This window comes from Pteropus medius, unplaced genomic scaffold, assembly GCF_902729225.1.
Source record: "Pteropus medius unplaced genomic scaffold, Ma_sr-lr_union100, whole genome shotgun sequence".
Classification (NCBI taxonomy): Eukaryota; Metazoa; Chordata; class Mammalia; order Chiroptera; family Pteropodidae; genus Pteropus; species Pteropus medius.
Window position 1 is genome coordinate 398094 of NW_024340849.1, and position 24711 is coordinate 422804.

At 61.4% G+C, this 24711-nt stretch overlaps 1 protein-coding gene across 4 annotated transcripts in view; it reads right to left on the reverse strand.

Annotated features, from left to right (window-relative positions):
* Positions 1–24711, reverse strand: part of NFATC1 (nuclear factor of activated T cells 1) — a 96662-nt gene that overhangs the window by 33428 nt on the left and 38523 nt on the right. For all 4 annotated transcript variants that reach the window (XM_039839291.1, XM_039839311.1, XM_039839321.1 and 1 more), the window contains exons 5-8: positions 23591–23763; positions 22258–22398; positions 13440–13495; positions 9385–9517 (exon numbers count right to left, since the gene is read on the reverse strand). In XM_039839291.1, the coding sequence (XP_039695225.1) occupies positions 9385–9517; positions 13440–13495; positions 22258–22398; positions 23591–23763 (503 nt within the window). The remainder of the gene's footprint in view (positions 1–9384; positions 9518–13439; positions 13496–22257; positions 22399–23590; positions 23764–24711) is intronic.

Sequence of the window (24711 nt, forward strand, 5' to 3'; positions counted from 1 at the left end):
GGAGACCGCATCCGCGTCTCAATGCGCATCTCACGCGGGTTTCAAAGGAAATTACGCCCCCCCACCCCGGTAAACCAGGGCCGCAGGGTGAGGCCCCTCCTGCTCCCCATCGTTAGGGAGGACGGCCCCTCGGTGCAGAGGCCTTGGGCGGCGGGGCGCCCTGTCCCCTCGCCCAGAGCAGTCTCCTCCTAGGCCTGACACTGGCTGTGACGGAACATCCGGTCCATCTCTGCATCTGCATCCACTGTGCTGGTTCGGGCTGGAGGGGTGGTCACAGAAGACCATGCCGCGGCTGGCTGAGGTTGCTCTGTCAGCCGGTGGTGCATTTACAGCCTGCGTTTGTTACAGACGGCCACCGCATGAAGGTGGTGCTGACCTTTCAGGCCTGCTGTGGCTTCAGGCACGCTGTCAGGGAAGGGGGCTGCAAACCAGCAGTGCAGGTCGCCACCCCAAACGGCTCAGGCTCTGCACGGAGATAGCAGGCGAGGTCACTCCAGCTCCGCGTCCTCTGTCAAAGGCGCTGAAGCTCACTGTGTCTGCCGCCAGCATCTCACTGAGAGTCTGAGTCTCTGCCCCAGGAGTGGTGACATCAGGGCCTCAAGCCCTGGGGAGGGTCCGTCCCAGCACGGGGACTCACGTCTCCAGGAGCCAGGCCACAGCATCTTCCCACAACGTGCAGACCAAAGGAGCAGGCCAGGTCCCTGCCCTCCGCACCCCTGCTCCACCTGCAGCCTCTGCAACGGCAGTCTGTGGGCCAAAGAACTTTCTAGAACATTCCTGGCCTCGCCTGGAGAAACCTGAAGTGTGGCAAACGGGCTCCACAGGGCAATGGCAGGTGGGAGGCGCCTTCCGATGGGGCAGCCCCGGGAGCAGAGCAGAGGCCTCTCTGCTTCCCGCCGACTCCCCCGCCTGCCTCTGGTCAGTGCCTCGTGCACACGAGCTCCAGGCCCCAGTTCCCATGGCGTGCAGCCTGGGGCCCTGCCACAGTGTCCCACGGTGATCAGAGGTCCGTGTGAGCCTGCTCTTGTTGGGGCTCGGCCACCCGTCCCATCCCATCCACATGCCGTGCTGCAAGCTTTCGGACACATCCCTTGAAACCAAGCAGCACACACCTGGACAGGCCTCGGGCCCCCCCGATGTCCCGGCCTCCCGATGACCAGCTGATTTCCACCCTGACTTCGCCCAGGGACTCGGTGCATTTGCAAATAGCCGCCACTGTCTGTTTTAATCGGTGAACAGAATGGGCTGAGCTGACAGTGACTTGGTCCTAGGCCTGTGACAAGATCCAGGGGCAAAATCAAACTTGGTCCCAACTTGGTCTTGAAACCCAAGCTCCCAGTGGGATGAAAAGACAGTGGGCAGGGCCAGCTCCTGTGGGTGTCGGGGGCAATGCGGTATGATTCCTGCCAGGTAGGGGAGTCCAGACCGTCCCGAGGCCTGTCGGCCATTACGGAGAGTTCCTTTTTCCTCTCTCACTGTCAAACACTGAATGCACTGACCAGCTCCCCCACGCAGCAGCTGGGACACGCAGGAGCAGGGCAGGAAATGCCGCCTCCCGTCCATCTGTGTAGAGACCGGGACCCAAACACGGGAAGGAGCCAGTGTCGCGACCATTCTCGGAGCCCACCCTGTCCCCTCAACTCGAAGGCAACCCCAATAATCCAACTGCGAGACTGGGTCTGGGCCCACCGCTGACCCGGGGGCGAATGACGACAGGTGCTCTGCCCATTTGTAACGGGGGCGTTGGGGACTGGCTCCCACTGGGTATCAGTGCCTCGTGAACCCAACTGCTTTGTTCAGAAAAGGATGATAGGACTTTAAATAAATACAAAATGCCGACCTATTGTTGAGTTCTCAGCCTTCACGTGACTGACGCCTGCAGCACCGTGGCCTGCAGCGTGGTGGCGCTGGCCCCATGACGAAGGCGCGAAACCCCAACGCCGACCTCCACAAGCGCAAAGCGGACATCTTCCGCGGATGCGCCTTCCCAGCGAGCGGCCTCAGTGTGCTGACCGAACGTCAAGGTGGACTGGGCCGCATCTGGGAGTGACACACCAGGGTCCACTTGCTCAGGGCGCTGCCCAGGTCCCCCCTGAGCTCCCCGCCAGACGGATCTGAGCTGGAGAGAGTACTGCAGTCACCCACTAGCTGGTGGCCTTGGGGCTCGTCACATCGCTCCCTCGGGCCTCCGCTTCCCAGCTGTAACACGGGTAAGGACGGCGAGGGAGACACGGCACTGTCAGGAACAAAGCAATGGGCGCGGAGCCTCCCCCACCCTGGGGGCTGCTGTGTGCCCCCATCTCCAACGGCACAGGGGCGCGGGGCCAAGACTCGGGGTCCAGCAGCACGGCCCAGCGCTGGGACCCTGCACAAGCCAGGGGACGCTGCTATGGACGAGATTGACCCCATGTCCACGGTCGCTGTGTTTGCAGACGGGGCCTTAGCAGGTAGTTAGGTGAAGCGAGGTGCTAATAGGCTCCAGATGTGATGGGGAAGGGGTGGCCTCGGCAGGAGGAGCGAGATCTTGCCCTGGCCCCCTGTGAGCACACGGCGAGGAGGCGGGGTCTGCAACCCAGAAGGTGGTCCTCCCCAGGTCCCCATCCTGCCTGCCAGCCCTGAGCTCGGGCTTCTGGCTTCCAGACTGAGTGGTGAGCGTGCTGGGAGGCCCTGACTGGGGTGCTGTGTGACAGTGGCCCAACCTCGTCACACATGGCTTTCTTCATCTGCAGTAACTCTGGTCACCAAGTAGCAACGGGACCCGGTGACAAGACGCATGCTGGAACAGCCCGACCGTCGCAGGCACTGGCACAGGCGGGGAGCTGCCCCTCAGTCACGCCCCTGCTCACCGCGGGCCCCCGTTTCAACGTGACCTCACTGCTGCAGCTCGAATCGCGTTGCCAGGCACGTCTGCTGCCCTGCACAGAGCAGGTTTTGTTCTAAACTGAGGAAAACAAGGTCAGATTGTCTCCTGTTTGTTGCGAGACATTAGAGCCCCAGGTTCACCATCAACACAAACACCAGCGCCAGCAACTTCAGGGCAGGCCGTGCGTTTTCTAAACAACGAGGAAGGAAAACGCGGACTGAACCACCCGAGTCGCCGGCCCCCAGAGCCAGAGGCGCCCTCTCTGGGCGCAGGGCCGGGCGGCGGGTCCGCGGAGCGGAGTCCGCTGACCGGGCGCACGGTGAGGGAGACGGCATCTCTCACGCTGCTCAACTGGCGCCGCGCCCGCCGCCCGGGCTCCACGAGCGCCTCGGGCTGCAGCCACCTCAGCGGGTCCCCGCGCCAACCTGTGGTGTTGAGCCGGGACAGAGACCCTCGGTGGCCCCGGCTCCAGGCAGCAAGCACACACTGGCTTAGTGCCGGCTCATGGCTACAGGTGTGTGCCCACCAGTCTTCTCCGGGTTCAGGGACATGGGGACCTGTCATCTGGCTAGGCTGACGGCAGACGATGGTCAGAGTGCATGAGCTGAAAAATACACCGATGGCGTTTCAGCCGACGGTGCCAGATGTGCACTGGAGGGGACACAAGTCACCCCAGCGGCTGGCCTCCCCGTGGCTGTGAGTGTGGGGCCGTATCCCCTGTGCTCACCGAGACCCCCCCGAGAGCTGCTGTGGGACCAGGCCCCCCACCCACGCCACGCGGCCGCGGCTGGTCCCCACACACGTAACCCGACGTCCCTGGCGTTACTCTGACTCACTTTGCTTTCGGTGGACCTCAAGTTTCTAAGCCAGACCCCCCTCCCGCCCCCATCTCTGCCAGGCTGCTTCTGCCCAGATTCCATGCAGGAGCCCTCGGGTGTGGCCCCAGCCTCCGGCCGTCCCCTGAGGCACTGCGCACGCCTCCAGCTGCTCCGGATCCAGCGCCCCATCCCTCTGCCTGTCCCTCCTCTGATGTCTTTGGCAGCAGGCTGTCCCACCCTCACCCTGGGGCTGGGGAGCCCGGGTGTGGCTGGCGGTCACGGAGTCGGGCTGTGCAGTCCAGGCGCCCCTTAGATAAATGCACTGGTACGCATCTGTGACTGGAGCCCTCCTGACACCTGGGGAGCCCCTTCCAGCTCTGGCCACCTGATGGAGGGTCAGCGACGTGGTGGCCAGGCACGCATCCTGGAAGCTGAGTCCACAAAGGCCTGGCGAATGGAGGAAGCCGGCCCAAGACAGCCAGGCTTCTTGAGCCGCAGGGGACGGCTTCCAGCCCCCGTCACACCTGACAGTCACTCCGATTCCCAGCCTGTCCTCACTGCTCTTCCTGGGGGGTCTGGAGCCCACTGCCAACACCAGCTTGCACCCTGGGCACCTGGTCATGACAGAGCTGAGCTGAGCTGACTCAGGAGGAAGGTTCCAGAATGGCCATGGACCAGCTATGCTACTGGGCACAGTGGCCTGCCAGGTGACCATCCCAAGGTCTCAGGGACGTTGCAGGAAGCCAGCGACTAGGATGGCATCTTCTCCTTGCCCTAACCCCCACCTGTCACCCCTCGGCTTCATCGGTCTTGAGAAGGGTGCTCCCAGCTGACACCGCGGGCTGGCGGCTCACCCAGGGCCAATGGCTCAAGCTCCCGGAGGCCCACTTCTTTGTCTATTAAACGAGGGACATGCACGAGTTGGGGCTCAGGTGGGGACCTGGGGTGTGGGGCTATGGGCAGAGATTTGCCAAGTCTCGGTAGCCCCAGCTGGCCACACCCTCCCCACAGAAGCCGAGGGGCCACCCAACGTCACTAGTGAGACGTAGACGGACTCCACGAAGGCTGTCACTTCGGGTTGACCTTTAACGCAGCGAATTTGGGGAGAAGGAGCCAGAGCACTGGGTGGAGAAGCCAAACCCGGAGTGTGCCGTGAGGACGAGGCCGCTGGGCAGGTGGGAGGCCTTGTTGAGGCTCCACCCATGACTCGGCAGCCCCGGGGCCAGGGTCCAGCCAAGAGCGCCAGGACCGAGTGCCCCCAGGACCAGCCAGCACACGACACGGCTCTGCCGGCTGCTCAGAGCTGGGTCCTCACGTCGGCAGCCACCGTTCTGGGCTATGCAAAGACCTGGGCCAGCGTGGCCACACGAGGCTGCTGCAGACACCTCCTGGCTGACCGGCCTCGGCCTGCCACCCAGGCCACGCTGCTGCTCCCGGCCACCACGCGGCGATCCCAGGCGGCACCTGGCTCTGTTCCCGCCGGTCCCGCCTCTCCCCCACTGTGCCCTCCCACCACGCCCCACGCGGCCCTCATGCTACGCTTGCTTCTGGCCCTGGCCACGCAAATGAGAACCTAGAATCTACTTCCCCTCCTTCGGGAGCTGGGCAAGTATTTCCAGTCGGCCATCACCTCCCGAGAATCACCGATGTCACCACGGTGTCTCCAGCAGGGGCAGGAGGGTGTAGGTCCTCTCTCTCGGTAGGGATCCTTCTCCATCTGCTGATGTCTGGCCCACGACCCCCCCCCCCAGGGTCGGGACAGAGAGTGCAGGCCAGCCAGGGGCTGCCATCCGGGGGTGCTTTGTCCCTGGTCAGTGGCCCTTCCCAGGGGCCGGAGCTGTTCCTCCCCAGTGCCGAGCAGGTTTTGTGGGGAACATGCCCCAGGCTGAGTGTGGTTGTCATTGCATGGCCTTTGGGACTATGCAGCTGTGAAGGACAAGCAGGTCCCTGGCAGGGGGTCCTGGCAAAGATGGTCTGGGCTTCCCCGGTGGAGCTCTGGGACTGTCCCCCGCCCGCTGTTAGTGCCAGGTGGGCAGGGGGTCCAGGTGCCATCATAGGCATTTCTGGGAAACCAACTAAAAACATCTGACAAAAAGACGAATTCCCCAAGACCCAATTTTTGTCACGATTTTCTTATTTTATGTAATTTTGAGGCCATCGGAGTTCTTTTCATCGCGCCAGCTCCCACTTTGCTGGCTTGTCCTGGGCCGGGGGCTGCGGGCGGTGTGGCCCCCCAGGCCAGGCCCTTCTCCACCTTTAGTTTGAGCAGACATTTGGGAACAGGTCTCAGAGCCGTCACTGCTGCCGGCGCGTCTGTCCCGGGATGGGTGCCGCGGCCTTGGCTGGCTCTCGAACAAGTTAGACAGGAGCAGTGACGAGGCGGGAGCGAAGGGTGCCGCCGGCCGCGTGTGCGGGCGCTGGTGCGGTGTGTCCTCCCGTCGCGCCCGGGGTGGCGGAGGCGTGGCCGCGGGCAACCTCGTCTGCTGTGCTCGTTCACGGCCCCTCACTGGACAGGAAGCTCTCCCCGTTAAGCACTCGGCCCCCCGTGAAGGATGAGGGACCCAACGGCCCTGGCCCCACGGGGACCCCCGCCAGAGCCCCCTGCACTCTACCCTACGACTTCGTTCCTGTTTGAGCGCTGCCTGGACAAGCGACCAGGCCACCCCCAGACGGCAGGGAAGGGGGGTGGAGGGCCGAGGTGGGCGTCACCCCGCGGAGCTGCCATCCGGTAGGTAGGTTAATCTGCGGTCTCATCATCGGAAGGCAACGTTAGAGCTGAGACGGGAAGTGGAGAAGGTGACAAGAAAGTGACAAAGGTGTGGCCCTTCCCACCCTTCAGTGCTCAGTCCCAGCGCCCGAAAGCCCCGCGTCCTGCGCTGGGACAGGGAGGGCACCCTGGCGAGTGGCGGTTCGGCGCCAGAGCCGGGCTCTTCCCAAGGCCGGCGTCCTCTCGTGTCGCCCAGGGCGGGCGCGCCGGGGCCGGGAAGGGGGGCGCCGCCACACTGTCCCCTCATTGCCACCTCGTTCTGAGGGAAAAGCTGAGACGCTCGACTGCGCGAGCTTGCGCACAAAACCGAATTTCACGGGCGGGGTTTCCATGGCTTATTGCCGTGGTCCCGTCCGTTTCAACGGCTCACATTAGGGGCTTGAAAAGAAGCTGCGGGGCTGAAGAGCGAACCCCACCGCAGGCGGGTTTCTGCGAGGCCACAGCGGACTGAGCGCGCCTGGGAGGGGCGCGGCCGAGTCCCAGACGCATTAGCCCCTGGCCACGAGGTGTGCGGGGCAGGGCGCAGACCAGAGCACCCTCCTCCTCAACACGTCCCGCAGCGAGCCACGAGGGTGCCGGCGGAGGGGTCGCGGTCCCCGCCCCCCGAGGACGAGGAAGAGGACGCTCTGCCCGAAGCCCAGGCAGCGCAACGCATGGCGAGGAAAACACCAAACCGAAACTGCTGTGGAGCCGAGTGTAGCATTCGTGCGTTTATTTTTGTCGACAGCCCCACAAGGGCGGCCCGTGATCTGGCACCCGTCGCTGCCGGCTGAGGTGCCTGCCTCAGGGCTCAGCGGCTGGTGGCGGGCCCTCATCTCCCCTCCGCGCACCCCGGGAGGGCGCCAGGGCCTGGCAGCTCGGCGCTCCAGCTCCTCAGCACGTCCCAGGGGACAAGTGAAGACGGGAGACGAGGGCCTGCAGGCCTGACGCCACCAGAAGGGCTGGGGGGCGCAGGCCCAAGGGGCGTGGCTCAACCTGATGCCGAGGGCTCTGCAGGAGCACTGAGGCTGGGGTGCCAGTGAGAGGGAGGGGGCCGCCAGGTGTCGCTTACAGCACGCTGGCAGAGGACCCGGGTGGACGTACAGCTTGTGACGGGGGACCCGGGGCGTGTGCCGGGGACCCGGGGCGTGTGACGGGGGACGTGGGGCGTGGATGGGGACCCAGGGCGTGTGACGGGGGACCCGGGGCATGTGACGGGGACCCGGGGTGTGTGATGAGGGACGTGGGGTATGTGACGGGGTCCTGGGCAGAGGCAGGTGTGGTGACATGGTTGTTGGGGCAGAGGGCAGCCGTTATCCCCGTGGAAATGAAAGTGCAGCCCGAGTGACTGCTGCGGGGCGGGTGACACAGGATGGCGCACATACATGATCCGGTCATGTGCCCGGGGGGCCTCAGTCGCCCCACATGTAAGAGCGGTGTGCCTGTCACACACAGGCCCTTCCCTTTCTGACACAGCGCTCGGCGCTCTGTGAACTTGGAGTGGATGCTGCCCAGAACATCAACGTTAGAGCTATTTTCTAAACTTCTGTAGAAAGAAATTTTTCTGTATAAGGCCTAGGTTTTCTTTAAAACACTCAATATTTGGTCAACCATGCTTGAAGTTTAATTAGGACACAATCATTACATTTTCAAAAGAAGACTAAATATTCCCTTTTGTAAGATATAGTGTACCTTATTTCAGAATGGATAAGATTCATGACGTATGTGCAGTACAGATCACAAAAGCCCAAGGGAGCCACAGAACACGAGGACGACACCTGTGTCCCCACCCGCCTCCCGCCCTCGGACCACTGCGGACCTCCACTTCGTGTCCATGCTCGTGGTGTGGGAACTTTACAGCAACACCTTATTTTTCGAATCTTCGAAGGCGCGGCTAATGTTTGCCTGACGGTTCACATCAGCGCAGGTGTTTTAAGGCTGTCTATCATCTAGTCTACTGTAAATGACATTTTACGTTAAGGAAAACGGAAACCCTCGAAAAAGTCCTTGCTTCACTAAGATGACCACACGGCTGCTTTTGCGGCTGCGTCTAGAGCATAGCTCCCCCCCCCCCCATGGCATGGGTTCTTTCGGTATAGAACAAAGCGGCTTACAGGTGAAAAGATTCCTGGCGGCGTTCAGCCTTGTACATGACACACAATCGAATCCAGGAGGACAACTCATGCTATGCTCTCTACACACACGCTGGCTGCCAGCGCAGTGACGGGGCCCGCGGCACGCCGGGCGGGAGCACCCACTGTGCCATGCACCTTCACTTTCTGCCAGTGTGGGGGTGGGGGTGGGGTGGGAAAAATGGTATTTTCTTTAAGAAAACACCCTAAACAGTTGAAAGTGTAAACTGATTTTTTAAGCAATGAGAAGCCATCCTCCAAATGCGCAGGTGGAGAATGTGAACAAGAACACTTCTCGGTTGAGGAAAAGGTGCCCGGGCGATGCGATTATTCAAGTAAGGGCACCGCGCGGAATCTTAGCGCGGGCACGAAAGCCAGCACTGTTGGTTAATGGCCACACCGGGTACCAGCCCTTAGGCTTAAAGCAAGGCCTCGTGTCTAAAGCTAAAGGCGCCTGCAGAATAATCAGAGCCGTCCGCTTTCCACTCCAGGTGTGCACAGACTGTGCCGCAAGCACTCGGCTTTGTGGAGGGAGCCGCGTGTCCCCCGCCCCTGGGCTGTTCCACCTCTGCAGGTGGCCCGCAGGGTGATCGTCATCACCCCAATGCGCTGACCTGCCCCCCACAGTAATAAAGGCAAACGTGTCAGGAGCTTTGCTTTCTGTTTTAAGGACCTGACGTGGTCTTGCTAACAGGAAAGGAACGCAGCTTAAAGGTCCAACGCAACCATGTTGTTTGCAGCAACAGCAGCTCAGTTTCTGCGTCTTTTAGAAAAAGCACCCCACGGGTTCATTTGCAGCGCTTAAGGTTAGAAAGATAGCGTTACCGTTGGCAGGAAGGTAGGTGAAGTGCTGGTACTGGCTTCTCTTCCTCTTCCCATTGCAGACGTAGAAATTGACTTGGACGGGGCTGGTTATCCTCTGATTGCGGAATGGCGGTATCTCGACCACGAGTGAATTCTAGAGAGAGAGGGGCAGACAGGTGGGACACGGTCAGCACCTTGCACACACGCAGCGCTTTGCACGCCGCCCTCACAGAGCGCTACCATGCAGCCAGATAGCTCTCGATGGCACAGGCTGCCCAGAAGCCGCCCGCAGACCCCACGCGTGACCCGTGGGCTAGCAGGGAAGAAGGCCCTCACGTCCTGCACGCCCAGGGCTGAGAGGCGGTCTGAGACGCTGCGTGAGGGGATGCAGGCGGGGCGCTTCGCCTAAGATGCCTCCGACGGCGTCAGGAGAGCAGATGCTGAGAGTGGAGTGGCCACTCCGCAGGGGGTCCTCAGAAGACCCCCCACGCTTCTGCCCACCCTGAAGCAGGGGCTCAGTGACCTCTGAAGATTAAAAAGGCCCCAGTCACTGACTTGTGGGCAGAGCCAGGAGCACCTGTGTGGGTAAGTGATAACGAAGACCCAGGGCAGGTGCTCCCTGGAGACAGGTCTCTGGGGACAGGTTCTGTGACAACAATGGCCCCAAAGCCCAAGTCACAGACTCCCAGACTCCCTCGATTTTAGAACATGGAGAGCTGGACGCTCGGCAGATACGGGAGGTGGCGGGCAGCTGGCGGGCAAGGCCGAGATGGAACAGGGCTGTTTACGGTGTTGTCGTTATGTCCTCAGCTTTTAAAATAAAAATCGACAACACTTTTATAGCATTCTGGTCTTTCAAGTACAGACATAAAAGCAAGTGGCCGTGAGCATGGCATTGTGGGAGAAAGGAGCGAGCTGAGGGTTGGGACGCTCAGGTGCCAGCTCTCCGCGGGCTTAGTGCCTCCTTGGCACCCAACGCGGGGCCACGCCTGTGTGGCCCCAAACGAGTCAGCGACGTAGCCTCCAGCGCGCCAGCACCACCCAAGGAGGAAGAGCTGCACTTGATTTCTGCGGGGGACGAATTTCACACCCAAAAAGTTTCTTCAATTTTTTTGGTCATATGATTTCAGTTAACAGCAGGGAAAACATACGAGGAAAATCCATTATATCACTCTTTTGTTAAAGTACTGTGGCTCGATACCCATATTAAATAGCAACATGGTCTGAACCGTGTCAATGATGAAATCGTAAGGATCTTAGAACAGAAGACTGAGCAGAGCTTCCGGCCAACCCCCTCCTTTTTGCAGGAGGAGAAACTGAGGACAGAGCCTGGTACGGAGGGTGCACATGGCGGGCGCCAGCCCCGAGGACCACGCTTGCTCCAGGCCACGCAGCTCTGTCGTTTAAATAACTTCATTTGGAGGAAGCGACAGGCTGGGAGGGAGCATCTGCGCCGTATCAGGCGGGGCAGGTGGCCCTCCCAGCCTGTCCGACTTTGTGGGGAAGGTTTTCGTGAATCCAAGGGAGTGGAGGATTGTGTTTTGATGTGGGCACAGGCTGACATGTTTCAACTCTCTAAATACTCAAAGTGTGTGACAAAATACTGTCCCCATGAGAGCACTCGTGCTTAAATACACAACCGAGGGAAGAAAGAAAATGCAGTGATAGGAACAGAGGGCACAACGGCGCTCGACATGTCATGAGACTTGCTTTAAGAAAATCCGTTGTCTAAAGTGTTCACGGAAGTGTATAAACTATATGTACAGCACAATCCCATTTCCTTTATAAACATATACACAACGTAACGTGTCCCTAACCCACAGCCACGACAGAAAAAGACTGGAAGGAAATATATCAAATGTGGTTATATCTAAGTGGTGAAATGCCACTGGGTGTTTGTTTTTTATACTTTGTTATATTTTCCAAATTACTACAATGAATGTGACATTCTTTTAATAATTAGAAAAAATATAAAAGTTAATCTCATTTAAGAGATAAAAAGGATAAAGTTGTCAACTTAAATCATTAGTCACACATACTGTTATGTTTCTTTTAAAACATTTAACAGTTAAGCTTCCTTTAAAATATGCAACTATTTGAAGTCGAAAAGAAAACTAAATGACAAAAAAAATCTGAACTTGCAAACTTGGCAGGAATAATTTTGATCCAAAAAGAGGCGTGACTTCTGCCACCACCTCCTCTTGTTCGGGGACGAGAGTGGACAGTCATAGCCGTGGCTGGAGAGCAGACGGGACGCGGCCTGCGTGGCGTAGCCTGCGTGGCGCGGGACCCAGGAGCCGCAGAGCGTGGCTCTGACGTGACTGGTGCAGACGCAGCAGGGTGGGAGGACGGCCGAGGGGCGGAGAAGGTGCGGGTGCCGCTGGGGGCCGGGATAGGGGGAGCGGCCCTGGAAGGCAGAGGTGGCTCTGTCCTGCTGCCAGCTGTCTGTGACAGGCCCCAGGCCGACTCCGCGGCTTGTGGGCCCATTGGGCCGGGGTCCCCTGTCCGGAAGGTGAACCACCTGGGGCCGCAGCACTTCCTCAGGGCTTCTCAGGGGGAAGGAGGGCGCCAGGGGATCAGAGGCAGCCTAGTGAGTGTGCGAGGGAGGTTCCCAGGCGCTGGGTCACCCTGGGGCCAGGGGGGCCCTTTCCACCTGACACCACCTGGAAGGGCTTCTGGCAAATGGAGTAGGGTTTGGAGGAGGGATGTGAAGTCACAGTCAGAGATGGCTCCCCTGGCAGAGCCACAGAGCAGAGCGGCAGCCCCGGCTGGCAGCCGGTGACCTGGGGCCTGCCGGGTGCAGGGCAGAGTGACCAGATGGCTGCACCCAGTCCCACCACCAAGGCTCTGGCCTACAGGGACCCCCCCCTCAGCCCCAAAAAAGTGAGGTGCTTGACCTAAACTACAGTTCCCGTGTCGCTGCACCTGCAGGAAAAGGGCCACCCACATGCCCTGAGGGACGCGCTACAGAGCTGGAGAAGTGGGACTCTCTTCGGGACACCTGCGGGCCACGCTGTGTCTACGTCAGCCTCGAGGTTGAGGCTGACTTTCCCGGACTGAGTAGAACACAGCGATGGCAGATGCGAATCCCGCTCGGCTGACAATCGCTTTGCGCACCGAGGTCTGATCGCACTGATCAGACGGTGCGGGCTGTCGCAGGGATGAAGACACAGCTATCTGTCGTCTGCAAGAACCCACTTTAACTCCAAGGACGCGGATCACAGGTGAAGGGCTGGGGAGAAACACCAAAAGGCACCACCAGCTGCAAGGAAGCTGGGTCGGCCAGATAATTCCAGGCAAAAGAGCCTCCATTAATGACCGACTGAAGAAACAATGAGGATTTCTTAGAATCGGCAAACTGTGAAAGGCTAAGTGTAGGTAGGGCACATGCAGGGGGCCCACCTGCCAGCCTGAGAGCCAGCGCACGGTGCCGGCGACACCACGGGGCAGGCACCCTGCCCCCCAGTCCTCGGCGGCTGGCAGGGGAAGAAGCAAGCCCGGGGGCACAGTTAGGGCGCTGTCCCATCCATTCCACGCCAAGAACAAAAGCAGTGGGTGTTCTTAGAAGAGGACAGGCAAGGAGAAGTCGCTGCCAAGGACGCGGGTGGAGCCACCCGCCCCGCACGCCCGGGCAGGTACGGCACCCACTCGGGGGCTCAGAGTGGTTTACCTGGGCGGCAGCGGGCTGGGCGGGGACCCTGGTGACAATGACAGCTAGAGGGTGACAGAGGAGCCCAGTGCCATGAGCGTGAGTGTGCACCCATGTCCTAGCCATGTGGCTGGGAGGCGTCACCGTCTGGGGCTTTTCCCAGGGGAGGCCTCAGCTCGGCGGTGGCTGCTGCAGGCATGCCGGTGTCCTCTGCGTCACCTCGTCTGCTCCCTGAGAGCACCAGCTTCAGGACCTGCTTTCTGTCACTTCTATTTGCTGCTTTGTTACTCTTTCTGCTATTTTTATTAGTCGTTTCACTTTGGCAAACAAGAAGCCACATGCTTCTGAAGCGACCCTCACTCCGGCCTGGGGAGCCCCAAGAACAGGCCGGCACGCTGTCATGGCTGTGTGTCCAGGAGATACTTACCGGCTTGCACAGGTCTCGGTCGGTCTTCGCTTCCATTTCCCAGATGTGGTGGCCATCTGGAAGAAAGGGGCAGCGAGAAGCCTGTTACTCTCGTGGCTGACCGCGTGCCGCCCAAGGTCCCATGCAGGGTCCCGGCAGAGGCCCCGCCCAGATGTTAACTCGTAAGAGCAGAAAATCACGCTGGTGTGAGCGGTGAGCAGACGCAGGGTCTGTGGGGAGATGCGCCGAGTCGTACACACTTGGGCGCAAGGGACCTCGCAGAGCCGAGACCCTGGCCATGCGAGAGGGAGCCACGGGCAATGGGCGCCCGGGAACCTTCCTCAGCCCTATGTTACCAGCCCCACGCCACCAGGGAACAGACTGCATGCCCGTCTCAGAGGGAGCTGGGGCCCAGGAGGGACGCAGGCAACCCCGGCGAAGGACGTGCTGTCCTGGCCTGCGTACACCAGCATGAGCCTCGCGGTGTGCACAGTGGGTGTTTTGGGCCTGGTCCCCTCGCCCGCGAAGCCCTGCTCATCTGGGGCACAGTTATTCCAATGAGCGGGCTGTAGGCAGAGTCCCACAGGAACTGCCTAGCAAACACGAAGGTTCTTGCCACATCAGGACACAGAAATGCAAAACATGAGTATTTTTAACCTTGCCCCAGTGGCCGTTTGCATGTTAAAAAAAAATTAAAGGCTCCGCAGGGGCGTCTGAAAGGGCTTCTGTTGCTCAGGCCAGCCCTCGGGGTGGGTCCAGCCCCACACTCTGGACGTCTGCAAACCGCGTTCTCAAGCCCCGAGCCGGCAGGCACACCGCTCGGCCTGGTTTTGGGGGAATTCTGTCAGCAGATGTGAATCCCCCACAGAGGCATCTTTCCTCTTTGTCTTTCCCCAAACGAGCGAGTAGAACTCGGCAGACTCAGTTTTTGCTGTTTTCAAAGAAGAAATGTGTGTGTGTTACACATCCCAAACTTTAACTAGACAAAATCTCCCTTCCCCCTGACAGCGCCTGCCAGGCAGGGGTGGAGGGTGGAGACAGAGAGGAAGTGTGAGTCACGGAGAGCCCGGCCTCCCGGGATGCCGCCGAGGGAGGCCCGGCATGAACTGAGGCCGCTTGGTGACCAAACGGGGACCAGCCACCCCAGGGATCCGCGCCCACGTCTCCCCCAGGAAAAAATGGCGGGAAACAGAACTCAGAGGCACTGGGACCCAACGAGGCAGCTCACGTCCGGGGTCCCGCAAGCTCAGGGCACGAGCGAGAGGAGCCGCCTGAACTGCAGTTAACTGCGCAAGGGGCCGGGACGCGGGGCCAGGGGCCGGGACGCCAGCGCCCTCGCTGTGCAAGCCCCACCCCCCACTTGATCGGGAAGGTAGATAACTCAGCGTCCCACAGTCTTGCTGCCTTTTAAACATGGCTTCTAAATTTTTCTTATGACAAAGCCCATGTTTGTCCCCCAAAAAAAAAAAATCAACTTTAGGTGTTATAATCTGAACTGTTGGGGACAAAACCAAAGGCAGCTCCGTCTACCCAGGCATGATAGTCACGGCTGATAGTCACAGCTATTTTGCTTAGGAATTCTCTAGAATGTGCCGGTCCCCCCATCAGAGCATGTGGGAGAGGGGGCAGGAAACTGAGGCCCGGGAGGGGCCCGATACCAGACTTGGCCCCCCTTGGAAATTCGCAGGTCCCCCCTTGTAGGACAAGCGGAGCAGCCGGGGGAGAAATGCACCACAGGGGTGAGTGTTCCCCCGCCCCCCGCCTCCCGGGGCCTGTGGGATGCCGGGCCCTGTGCGATCACCGGCCCTACGGGCTGCAGGCCACACGGTCCCATGCGTGTACCTACGGAGCTAGCCGCTAGGCCTGGCCGCCCATCCCAGCTTTCAAAAATGGAGACTCTTCGAGTCGCGGCCTCATGGGAGCCAAGCAGACACTCAGACACTGTCCAGGCTCAGCGCTCAGCAGCCCCGGGTGGACGTAGGCCCCTGCAACTGCGGAACCTGCCGGGCTCCTGGCAGAGCCACAGCCCAGGGGCAGGCACTTGGCGCTCCTGTCTCTTCCCAGGGGCCTGAACGAGCTGGTCCGTTCAAGGCCAGTGTCTGTCTAGTGGTGAGTGGTCGAGACGGGACCGAGGCACCTGAAGATGGCTAACGACTGCATTCCCGGCAGGAAATTTCAGACACGGTTGATACTGTGCCTGGCCCACTGCCTCAGCCCCGCCCCCGCCGCAGGGCGCGGGCTGGCGAGGCGGAGGTGGCTGCTGTTGTGCAAACCTCAGCCTGGGCTGGGAAGGGAAATGGCCTGAATGGGCCTTTGTGTCCCAGCCTTATCGGGACCTGCTGGGCGCTCAGTGGGAAGCTGCGCACAAGCCCAGGAGTAAAAATATTCCAGTCATCAGGGAATTCCCTGCCGCGTGAGTCACTGGAAAGGCTTCCCCGCCACACCCGCCAGGAGGCCTCCCTCCCTCCCCGCCCGGCGGGTCCTCGCATGCCGTCCTGGACCGTGACCGGTGCTCACGGGTGGAGGCGCAGCCTCTTCTGGCTGTGGGCCTGGCTTCCCACAGAGACAGGATGGGAATGGCCACACGGACACGACAGCGCGCCTGGGGCTGAAGGAGCATGGTGCCCACTCCCGGGGACCCGGGGACAGGCTGGCAGCCACGCACACGCCACACCCCACCCCCTCCTGGGGCATCCCCTCAGTCACGCTTGCTCACGTGCCTCTGAGCACCCACCGTGTTGGGCCTGTACGTGGACGCCCGGGGGAGCACCGAAGCCGGGTGGCCGAGGGTGACACTGCCGTCGGGGGGCCGAGCGAGCTGTGCCCAGGTGATCGCCTCCCTGCAGACAGGCGCCAGGAGCCCTGTGCTGGGCCTAGCCTGGTCAAGGGTCAGGGAGGGTCCAGGCCCCATGGACAGTGCGTGTGGGCGCTGGCCGAGGGCGCACGCCTCCGTCCCCGTCGCCACCAGGCCTCTCTCAGGCAGTGACCCCGCAGCCACTTGCACAAGCCTGGGCAGCACAGAAGAGACCAGAGGAAAGGAAACAGCCTGCCTGCCAAGGACCAGCTGGCCACTCCCACGAGGGACGAGGATGCCCTGCAAGACGAGCACGACCCCTCCTGGGCACACGCCCGGGGGAGGGGCGCTGTGCAGACAGCTGGATGCTCGCTCATTGGAGCACTACGTGAAGTGGGCAACGAGCTGATACAGCCTGAGGTCCCCCTGCCGGGAGTGGGCAACGGTGTGCCGCCCCGCCACACGGCAGGGGCTACCGCGTCATCAGGACAGGCCTGTGACAGAGGCCCCCGCAGGGACGATCCCTGGAGACGCTGTGCGGGGCAAACGCGCAAGTACCGTCTGCTTCTCCCGCCATGTCTGGGACGGCCAGTCCACGCGCACAGGACGTGGTCCGAGGTTGCTGGCTGGGGCGGAGCACAGGAGGATGGGGTGGCTGGTGACAGGTAAAGTCTCTCTGGAGTGAGGTAAATTCTGGGGTTAGTGCTGACGGCTGCCCAGCTCTGAACGAGCCCACGTCCCGAGCCTAAGTGGCAAGTGGGTGGGCTGGGAGTCAGCTGCGCCTTGAGGCCCACGGGGAATTACGACGCACGCAAGGTGCCACACGCGCCGAAACACGAGGGGGCAGCGGGAGCCGGAGGCCGGGCGCTCCCCTGCTGTGCTGAGCCTGGTGCCACCTCACCCAGCCGCACCCACACCCACGCCCTTCCCACCAAAGCCAGGGGCCCTCCAGGCACCCCGACAGCGGGTCCGGGACAGACCGGCCCTCGCCGGGGTGGGGGGCCAGGCCCACCTTCTGCGAGCTGCCGGGAGCAGAACCCGGACCAAGAGCAGTGCGGTTTGCAGCAAACCAGAGGGACACCCAGGCTGTCCTGCCCACAGGGAGGTTTCGGTGCCGGCCGACGTGAAGAGGGCTGCGAGGCCCTGGTCTCACTCTTGGAGCCCCCACACTCCGGGCCCTCAAATGCTGGCCCAGGGGTCAGCCTGGGACCCCCCGGGGAGCCCCCAGGGAGCGAAGGCCCTGGGCGGGCTGAAGCCACATCCCCGCCCTGTAGCCTTGCCAAGCCTGCACGCTTGCAGCCTGGAGGGAACACGCGCTCCCCGGGCCCAGACCACCAGAGGGCTTAAGCAGCCCCCCTACCAAGATCGCTCAGAATGCAGTGTCATTTAGAACCATGGGGTCGTCTTTCAGTACTGAGAGCAAAAAGTGAAATAAAGTGGCCCGGCCGCCTGCTTGTCTTCTGCTCTCTGGGAACCAGTGAGACCTGCAGAACAGCGCGTCCTGGGCACAGTCACAGGGCGCAGTTCTTTGAAGGGCCAGCTGTTCCTGCTGCCCACGTAGCCAGCTGGCACTGCGTCTGCTCGACCCTGCCCTCCGTGAGCCCACCCTAGGTCTGGTGGCAGCATAGGCCAGCACCTGGACAGGCTGATGCGGGGGAGCAGTGATGACAGTGGCCCATGTGGATGGATGTCGCCCTACCCTTTCCCACGTCAGTACCAGGAAAGTCTGCACGGAGCGGCCCCTTTCCCCTGCCAGGGCGCCATCCAGGCCCAAGCTGCCCACAGCTTGTGGTGCCTGGTTCTGGGCATTTCCCAGAAATTCTGAGACCAGTACGCTGGGGGCACAAACCAAGGCCCCGTGTGGCCACGACGCAGGGACCAGACCGGGAAAGGAGGTGCAGGTTGCTGGCCTGGGCGACGGCTGCTGCATCGTTCCCGGGTTAAGTGCCAGCTGGCTGATGAGAGCCAGCGAAACCCAACCCACGTGGGCTGTGCCCAGCTGTCAGGCACGGGGCACCCAGGCCACCAGGTGTCACTGCCTGCACAGTGCAGCCTCGACTGCAGGGCCACTGGCTCCTAAGGCAGCAGAGGTGGCGGTCCTCACATACACCTGCTCACGTGGACACCCTGACACACACCTGCTCACACACCCTGACACACACACCCCACGCCCTACTCCAGAGCTGGCCCGTCAGGTCCCCGCATCCCTGATGGTGGCCTCGCCTGCCTCTCATGACCATATGCTCCATGGTGAGGACGCCATACTCGATGCTTGTGCTGTGAACAGGTTCACACTTAACCTTTAAGATGGAATTACAAAAGTGTCCCATTCACTCTGGGCCTGGTGAGCCCCACGCTGACTCAGGTCACTTCTGTCCCTTTATTTCAAGGGTTCTGCAGAGCCCGCTGAGACTCTGACTGAGGCCGACAAGGTGGCCGCCCCGAAGGTCCAGGGCCTGGGGCAGCGCCGTGCAGAAACCACGGCTCCTCTCCTGCGTGTGCAGTTGGGCCTGGACGCCACTCTCTGACCGGGCTTGGAAGCCGCGTCTGAGGGCCGGAGCCCGGCCTCTGTTTCAGGAACCCGGAAGACTGGACCAGCCCTTCCCGGGCATGCGACGTTTCCCACGTTTTCACCACTGTAACGGCTGCCCCCTTCTTTCAGTCAAGGACTATGTGGAGTGCGACTCAGAGACGCATCGCCATCTCTGAGATGGGTGAGTACCGTCACACAAATAAACTCCACGTGGCACAGACGGGCCGAGGGTACAGGCTGGCCGGGGCTCCCTCTGAAGCTGAGAACTAGTGTGGGCAAGGAGCCTGCCAGGCCAGGGCCTGGGGACGTGCTCACAGCAAGGGACGAGCCAGTGCAGACCCAAAGACACACGGAGCAGGCGAGTGGAGGGCCACCGGGGTGGGGGCACAGGCAAGTCGGGGTCCCGCTGTCATCTGTCAAAAGTTGTGTTCTGGGTTGGGTTGAGGCTGGGGTCCAGCTTTGTGGGGTCTGGGGTAGGGGGTCTGGTTGGCTTTAGGATCCGGTTGTGTCATGTTTTGGGATGGGGTCTGGCCATGTTTTTTGCTGGGCAGTCACTGGAGGTCCCGATGAACTGTGCCTCCACATTTACACCTCAGTGCCCCCCCCAAAACTGGTGGGCTGGGACCTGACTGCACTCCAGGTGGCAGGTTGCACCGTTTGTGGTCCAGGCCGTAAAAAAGGCCTGGCCCCACGCAGGACACCGAGAAGAGCTTGGGGCAGGCCATGAGACTGAGCTCGGAGGGAAGGCCATCGTCCGGTCCCCAGCTGACTTGCCAGCTCAGAAGGCCACACAAATGACCACAGGCTGAGTCTAGCCCACACTCTACTGCCAGTACATGAAGTGATTGTTGCCTGAATCCCGCTGTTTCGGAGACATTTTTAATGCAGCAAGAGAAGCCAGCACGAGCTTCCTTCACCGTGTGCAGTAGCTGCACCGGAGGAGCAGGTGACTTTGGGAAAAGCAGCTGTTTTCAGCTTCGGCACCGAGAGCTCAGTAACGTTCGATGCAGCTAAACCTGCGAAACCCTCGCCCCTTCCAGCCAGGCCTGTCCTGAAGATGAGTTGCTCATGTCCACACGCTTACGTGGTGTTTTCACGAATGTTGGATGCGAGAGTGCCCTCTGGGTCACTGGGAGCGCAAATCTGTCCTTAATTCACAGACGTGAAGACAGGTGCAGCGGCCTTCAATGCAGAGACAGAGGGCGAGTCAGCGTCCTGCTTCTCACAAGTGGACATCTGTAGGGTCTGAGCCAGTGGTCCCTGGATTTCGGGGTTCTGCACCAGGCCCTTCTGGTCGCCACACATAGACTTCCGCCCTCGGAAGTGCCGTCTGAGTCCCGAGGGACAGGCTGCTCCAACTCTTGGGCCTTTTGCACAACTCAGCAAGACCGAGAAAAACCCCAAGACTCCCCTGGACAGTAGCTGTGTGACGTGCCGTTCACCCTCTTCGTGACACGTCTCTCAAGGCCCTGGTGGCCCGTCGCTGACCCAGGGAGCCCAGCTGACAACCACAAGAGGGGCCATCACGGGGCCTTGCCCGTTTGCTGAGCACCACCTCCGTCCCCCGTCAGGGATTCCTGCTGTCACCATGAGGGGCGCACCCTCCCTCAGAGGATCACGGGCCACGGCCAGCCCTACACGGCAGGAGGAACTGCTCCCTGAAGCCCTGGAGAAGCTGAGCGTCCACGAGCCGCAGGCCTAGACCGGCTGAGAGGTTCCTGCTCGAGCCGGCAGCCTGGGCCCTGAGGGAGAGGGTGCAGCCCGGGGCACTGCTCACAGCAGACACTCCATCAGTAGCTGGGGGCCCTCGTGAGGTTCCAACAGCCGGCCAGCAAGTCCCGCAGCCAGCAGCCCGGCGCCACCGTACAGCACTTGTGACAGAGCTCAAGAGCAGATCGGCGGCCTCCCTGGAGGCCCGAGGCCAGCCACACTGGTTACCTAACCTGACTACTGCTTCTCCCGAAACCCCTGAGGAAAGCCGTGTTTGCTGTGGCACACGCCACGATGCACCAGGGGGCATAAACGCCTCTGCCAAGAACCCGCGTCAGAGCAGAAAGGGTGTGGCCGGCACGCCTCCCCGAAACACGATGCACACGCACACGTGTGAACACCCGAACGCCTGTTTGAGCACAAACGAGGAACTTCCAGCGGCGTCAGATGTGTAACTGCCATGTTTGCATCTCACTGTCACCGGTGCAGGACGTGTTTATGTCATGTCTAGTCACCGCCTACTTGTCTGTGTCTCATCTTCTGCACACCAGATGCAGAGCTGCTGCAGGAGATGGCGGGGTGAGGACGGCCCCCCCGGGACTCAGAGGGACAGCTTGGCGCTCAGCCCGCCTGCGGGCCAGGGAGGCCTTGGGCAAGGACAGCAGCTGGGCGTTCCTTAACCAAGCTCCCCGCACTGTGGGCGGGCGCTGGTCTCCATGTGGCGCCCACGACGGGCCGGGAGCCTCCAGGAGATGCCCGGCCCAGTCCTGGGGCAGGGAGGGTAACTGTCAGGGGGACACTGAGGAAAGGTGCAGGGACCCTCCTTGGTGACCGGCTCTGGTCGGTCTTGCCGTATGGCAAGCAGAGCCCGTGTCTGATTCCTCCCCCAACGTGCACGCGCACACGTTCAAAACTCAAAAGGGCAAATTACTTCAAAATGAAGGCCCTCGCGCAGGGCGTTCCGGCAACGCGAATCCTCCCTCTGCGCTGCCGAGCTGGGCTCTCCCCGCAATTTCAGACCCGCTCTCAATTACGCGTGTGATTACACAGGCAGGCCACGTGCGACGGAAAGACTTTTAAGCCCATTCTGACTGAAGCACTTGACCCTCCTGCAAACCACACGAAATCAAGGCCCATTATGGAAGCTGAACGCCCTGCGGCTTCCAGCGATCAGTGAGTCCCGCCCCGCGCTCTCAAAAAATTTCAGTTGGGAAACAAAAAAACAGGCAGGCCATCAACCCGACCACCTCACCAACACAGATGAGGTCTACACTCGCCGACACAGAGGTCTATACTCGCCGGCACAATGAGGTCCACACTTGCTGGCACAGAGGTCTACACTCGCTGACACGGATGAGGTCTACACTCGCTGGCATGAATGAGGTCCACACCCACGCACAGAATGGCGGGGGCCCACGAGGCCACCAGTCGCAGAGCACCACCACGGCTGGGGGGGCCAGAGTATGACAGGGGGCTGGAAAGGTTCCTGGACTATGTGTGGGTCCCCCAGCTCCTATGGCCGCCCTGCACCTGGACACCAGCCTCGGGCAGTCTGTGCTTCTGAGGAAGGAGTGAGCTCATCTACATTGGTGGCACCCACTCAGTCAGGCCAGATAGCAGCCCCTGAACACTGACGGGCAGCATGTAGGGGCCGGTCCTCAAGACTCAGGTGCTCGCCGCTGGACGCACCCCCACGGCTGCTGCCAGCCCCGCCACACAGTGACCCATGGCATGGCACGGAGCCCCCAGGGACCAACCCCCACCAGCACCCCAAGCAGCAGAAACCGCACTGGTGCAGGTACCTGGCGCCTTCTCCACGAAAATGACCTTGGAGTCCTGCAGGAAGTTGTGGCCGGACAGGACCATCCTCTTCCCGCCGACAACAGGGCAGCTGGCTGTGCTCTGCTTCTCCACGAGGGGCAGCTCCTGTGCCGACCGCTGGGCTGCGAGGGGCCAAAAGCGGGGGTGAGTGAGCTACCAGGGCCGCCTCTCCTCCCTCACGCCTCTCAGGGGCTCCTCTGGTGACCAGGTGCACGACCCAGCATCGCCGCAAACAACAAAGCACAGCCACACACTTCACCCAATGCTGGGCGAGGCCACGCTGTCCTGAGAAGCAGGACGGGCAGTTTCTGCCAGAAGCAGATGGTGGGGGTGGCCACACGCCCAGGGTTCTCACGCGGCCCCCCCAGCGAGGGTTGGACTCCCAATCTCACAGAGGAGCCACACCTAGAAAGGTGAGCGAGCGGTCTGCAGCCCCGCCGGCTGTGGCAGGTTATCTGCTAGACAACGTGGGGGGCCAGCAAGAGCGGGGAGACAGAGGGGACAGCAAAGCAGGACCAGCACCATCGCAGGCAAGGGGCTAGAGGCGTGGACAGGGTAGCCCCTGGCAGAAGTCAGAAGCGAAGGACCCAAACCAAGGCCCTCCCCGTAAGATAGGGCCAAAGGTGTTTCCTGAGTCAGCCCATGCCTTCAGAGGCAAGGAAGGAGGACGGTGTGGAGCCTTGCCATATGGCCAGGGGCCGCAGCCAGGCTCACCGTGCTTCCTCCCAGAGAACCCCAATCTCACCCCTCCCTGAGGACCCAGGGAATGACAAGCCACACTGAGCTTCCCCAGTGGCTCAATTTGCTAACAAAAATGAGCAAAGTCATCACAAGAGGAAGCGGACCCCAGGCGGCAGCCACCGAGCCCCTGCAGGAGCAGAGCGGTCAGGCCTGAGGCCAGAGCATCTGGATCACACAGGAAGGCTGCCGGCGAGAGCGGGCGCCAGGCAAGGGGGTCACACGTGGCGTGTTCCACCCCACGGACTGCAATGCCGTGCCACTTTCTCAAGCTTTCTGAGACAGGAGGGGATTGACTGTGACGTCATCCATCCGTGGTCCCTGAGGATGTCTGTGTTTGGGGACAGACTCACTTTCCTTTTTACTTTCCCCAGAGGTGCTAGGGCTCAGGGCCCACAGGGCAAGCCGCTGTGCCCGGAGGAAGGGGCGCTGTGCTCGTGACTGCACAGTGACGCGTATGTGACGGGGAAGCACAGCCCGCAGGCGACACACACAGACAAGCAGGAAGGAAGGGCGACCCTGGGAAGGGAACGCTCCCGCATGCGGGCGGCTGGCCCTGGTCGGGGGGCCACTCACAGCACTCGATGGGGTTCGAGGCGACCTGCAGCGACAGCGTGCGGCCGTCAGGCTGCGGGATGTGGACGCGGAAGACGAGCCGCACGCGGGTGTTTTTCCGGCCGATGTCGGTCTCGCCCTTGCGCAGCTCGATGTCGGAGTTCCGCAGCTTGAGGACCCCGGCGCAGTCGATGCTGCAGGCAGACAGCACACATGTGACCAGCTGTGGGCGGAGGGGCTCTGCAGCCCCGGCGGCCGCTCAGCCCGGTGACAGTGGGAGCCACCCAGCCCCGCCGCAGCCCCGCCGTGAGGCCCGGTACAAACCCGCTGGCAGCCGGTGAAGGGCGGCGGGGCTGCAGCAGGGGCAGACGGCCTACCCGCTACTGCTGCCAGCTTCGCCCTGCTCCCTGTGGCCCACGCTGTCACCGTCACTCTGGTCTCCCCCACGGGCAGCAGGGACAGAGCCGGGCCCGCTGCTCCCCCTTGGAGTTCCCACTGCATGGGGCCACCTGAAACACCCCGTTTATTTCGGGTTCTGGCACAGCCCCATCACTCAGCTAAGATCCCAAATTTTCTCCAGTGTCGTATGGTTTTGCTTAACTTCATTTAACTTAATTGTTTCATGCAGCGCTAGACGCCAGCAGAACAGTCCCTGGGGACGCTGTTGGCTGGAGCCCAGGACCTTCCCCTGGGCTCGCTGCCGTGACGTCCCCACCCCAGGTCAGCTGGTGCATCTGGGATGCTCTTGTGCCAGAGCCAAAGCTTCTGCTGTGAAGGCACCGGGTCCTCTTCAATCACCTGACTCCTGGTCCTCGGGGGCTGTGACCACAGCTCTTAAGGGAAAGAACTCAGAGCCACACGAATTCCCCCAAACCCATGAAAAGCCAACATGGAGACAAAGCTTTCTCTCTGTTTTCAACTTAGAAGGTTCAACAATCACGAACTTGCAATACCCACCCGGAATCCTGCAGTGTGGCCCCCTATCTCTCCCTCCCCAGGACACAGCACCCTGGCTCCTCCCAACCCTATACCCCGAATGCCCTGTTGCCCAGGACCTGCACACGTCTGCCCCACCAACCTCCACGGTGGCCCTGCCTGCACACTGAGCTCCCCGCAGGCTAAGTCCTCCCCAGAGACACTGC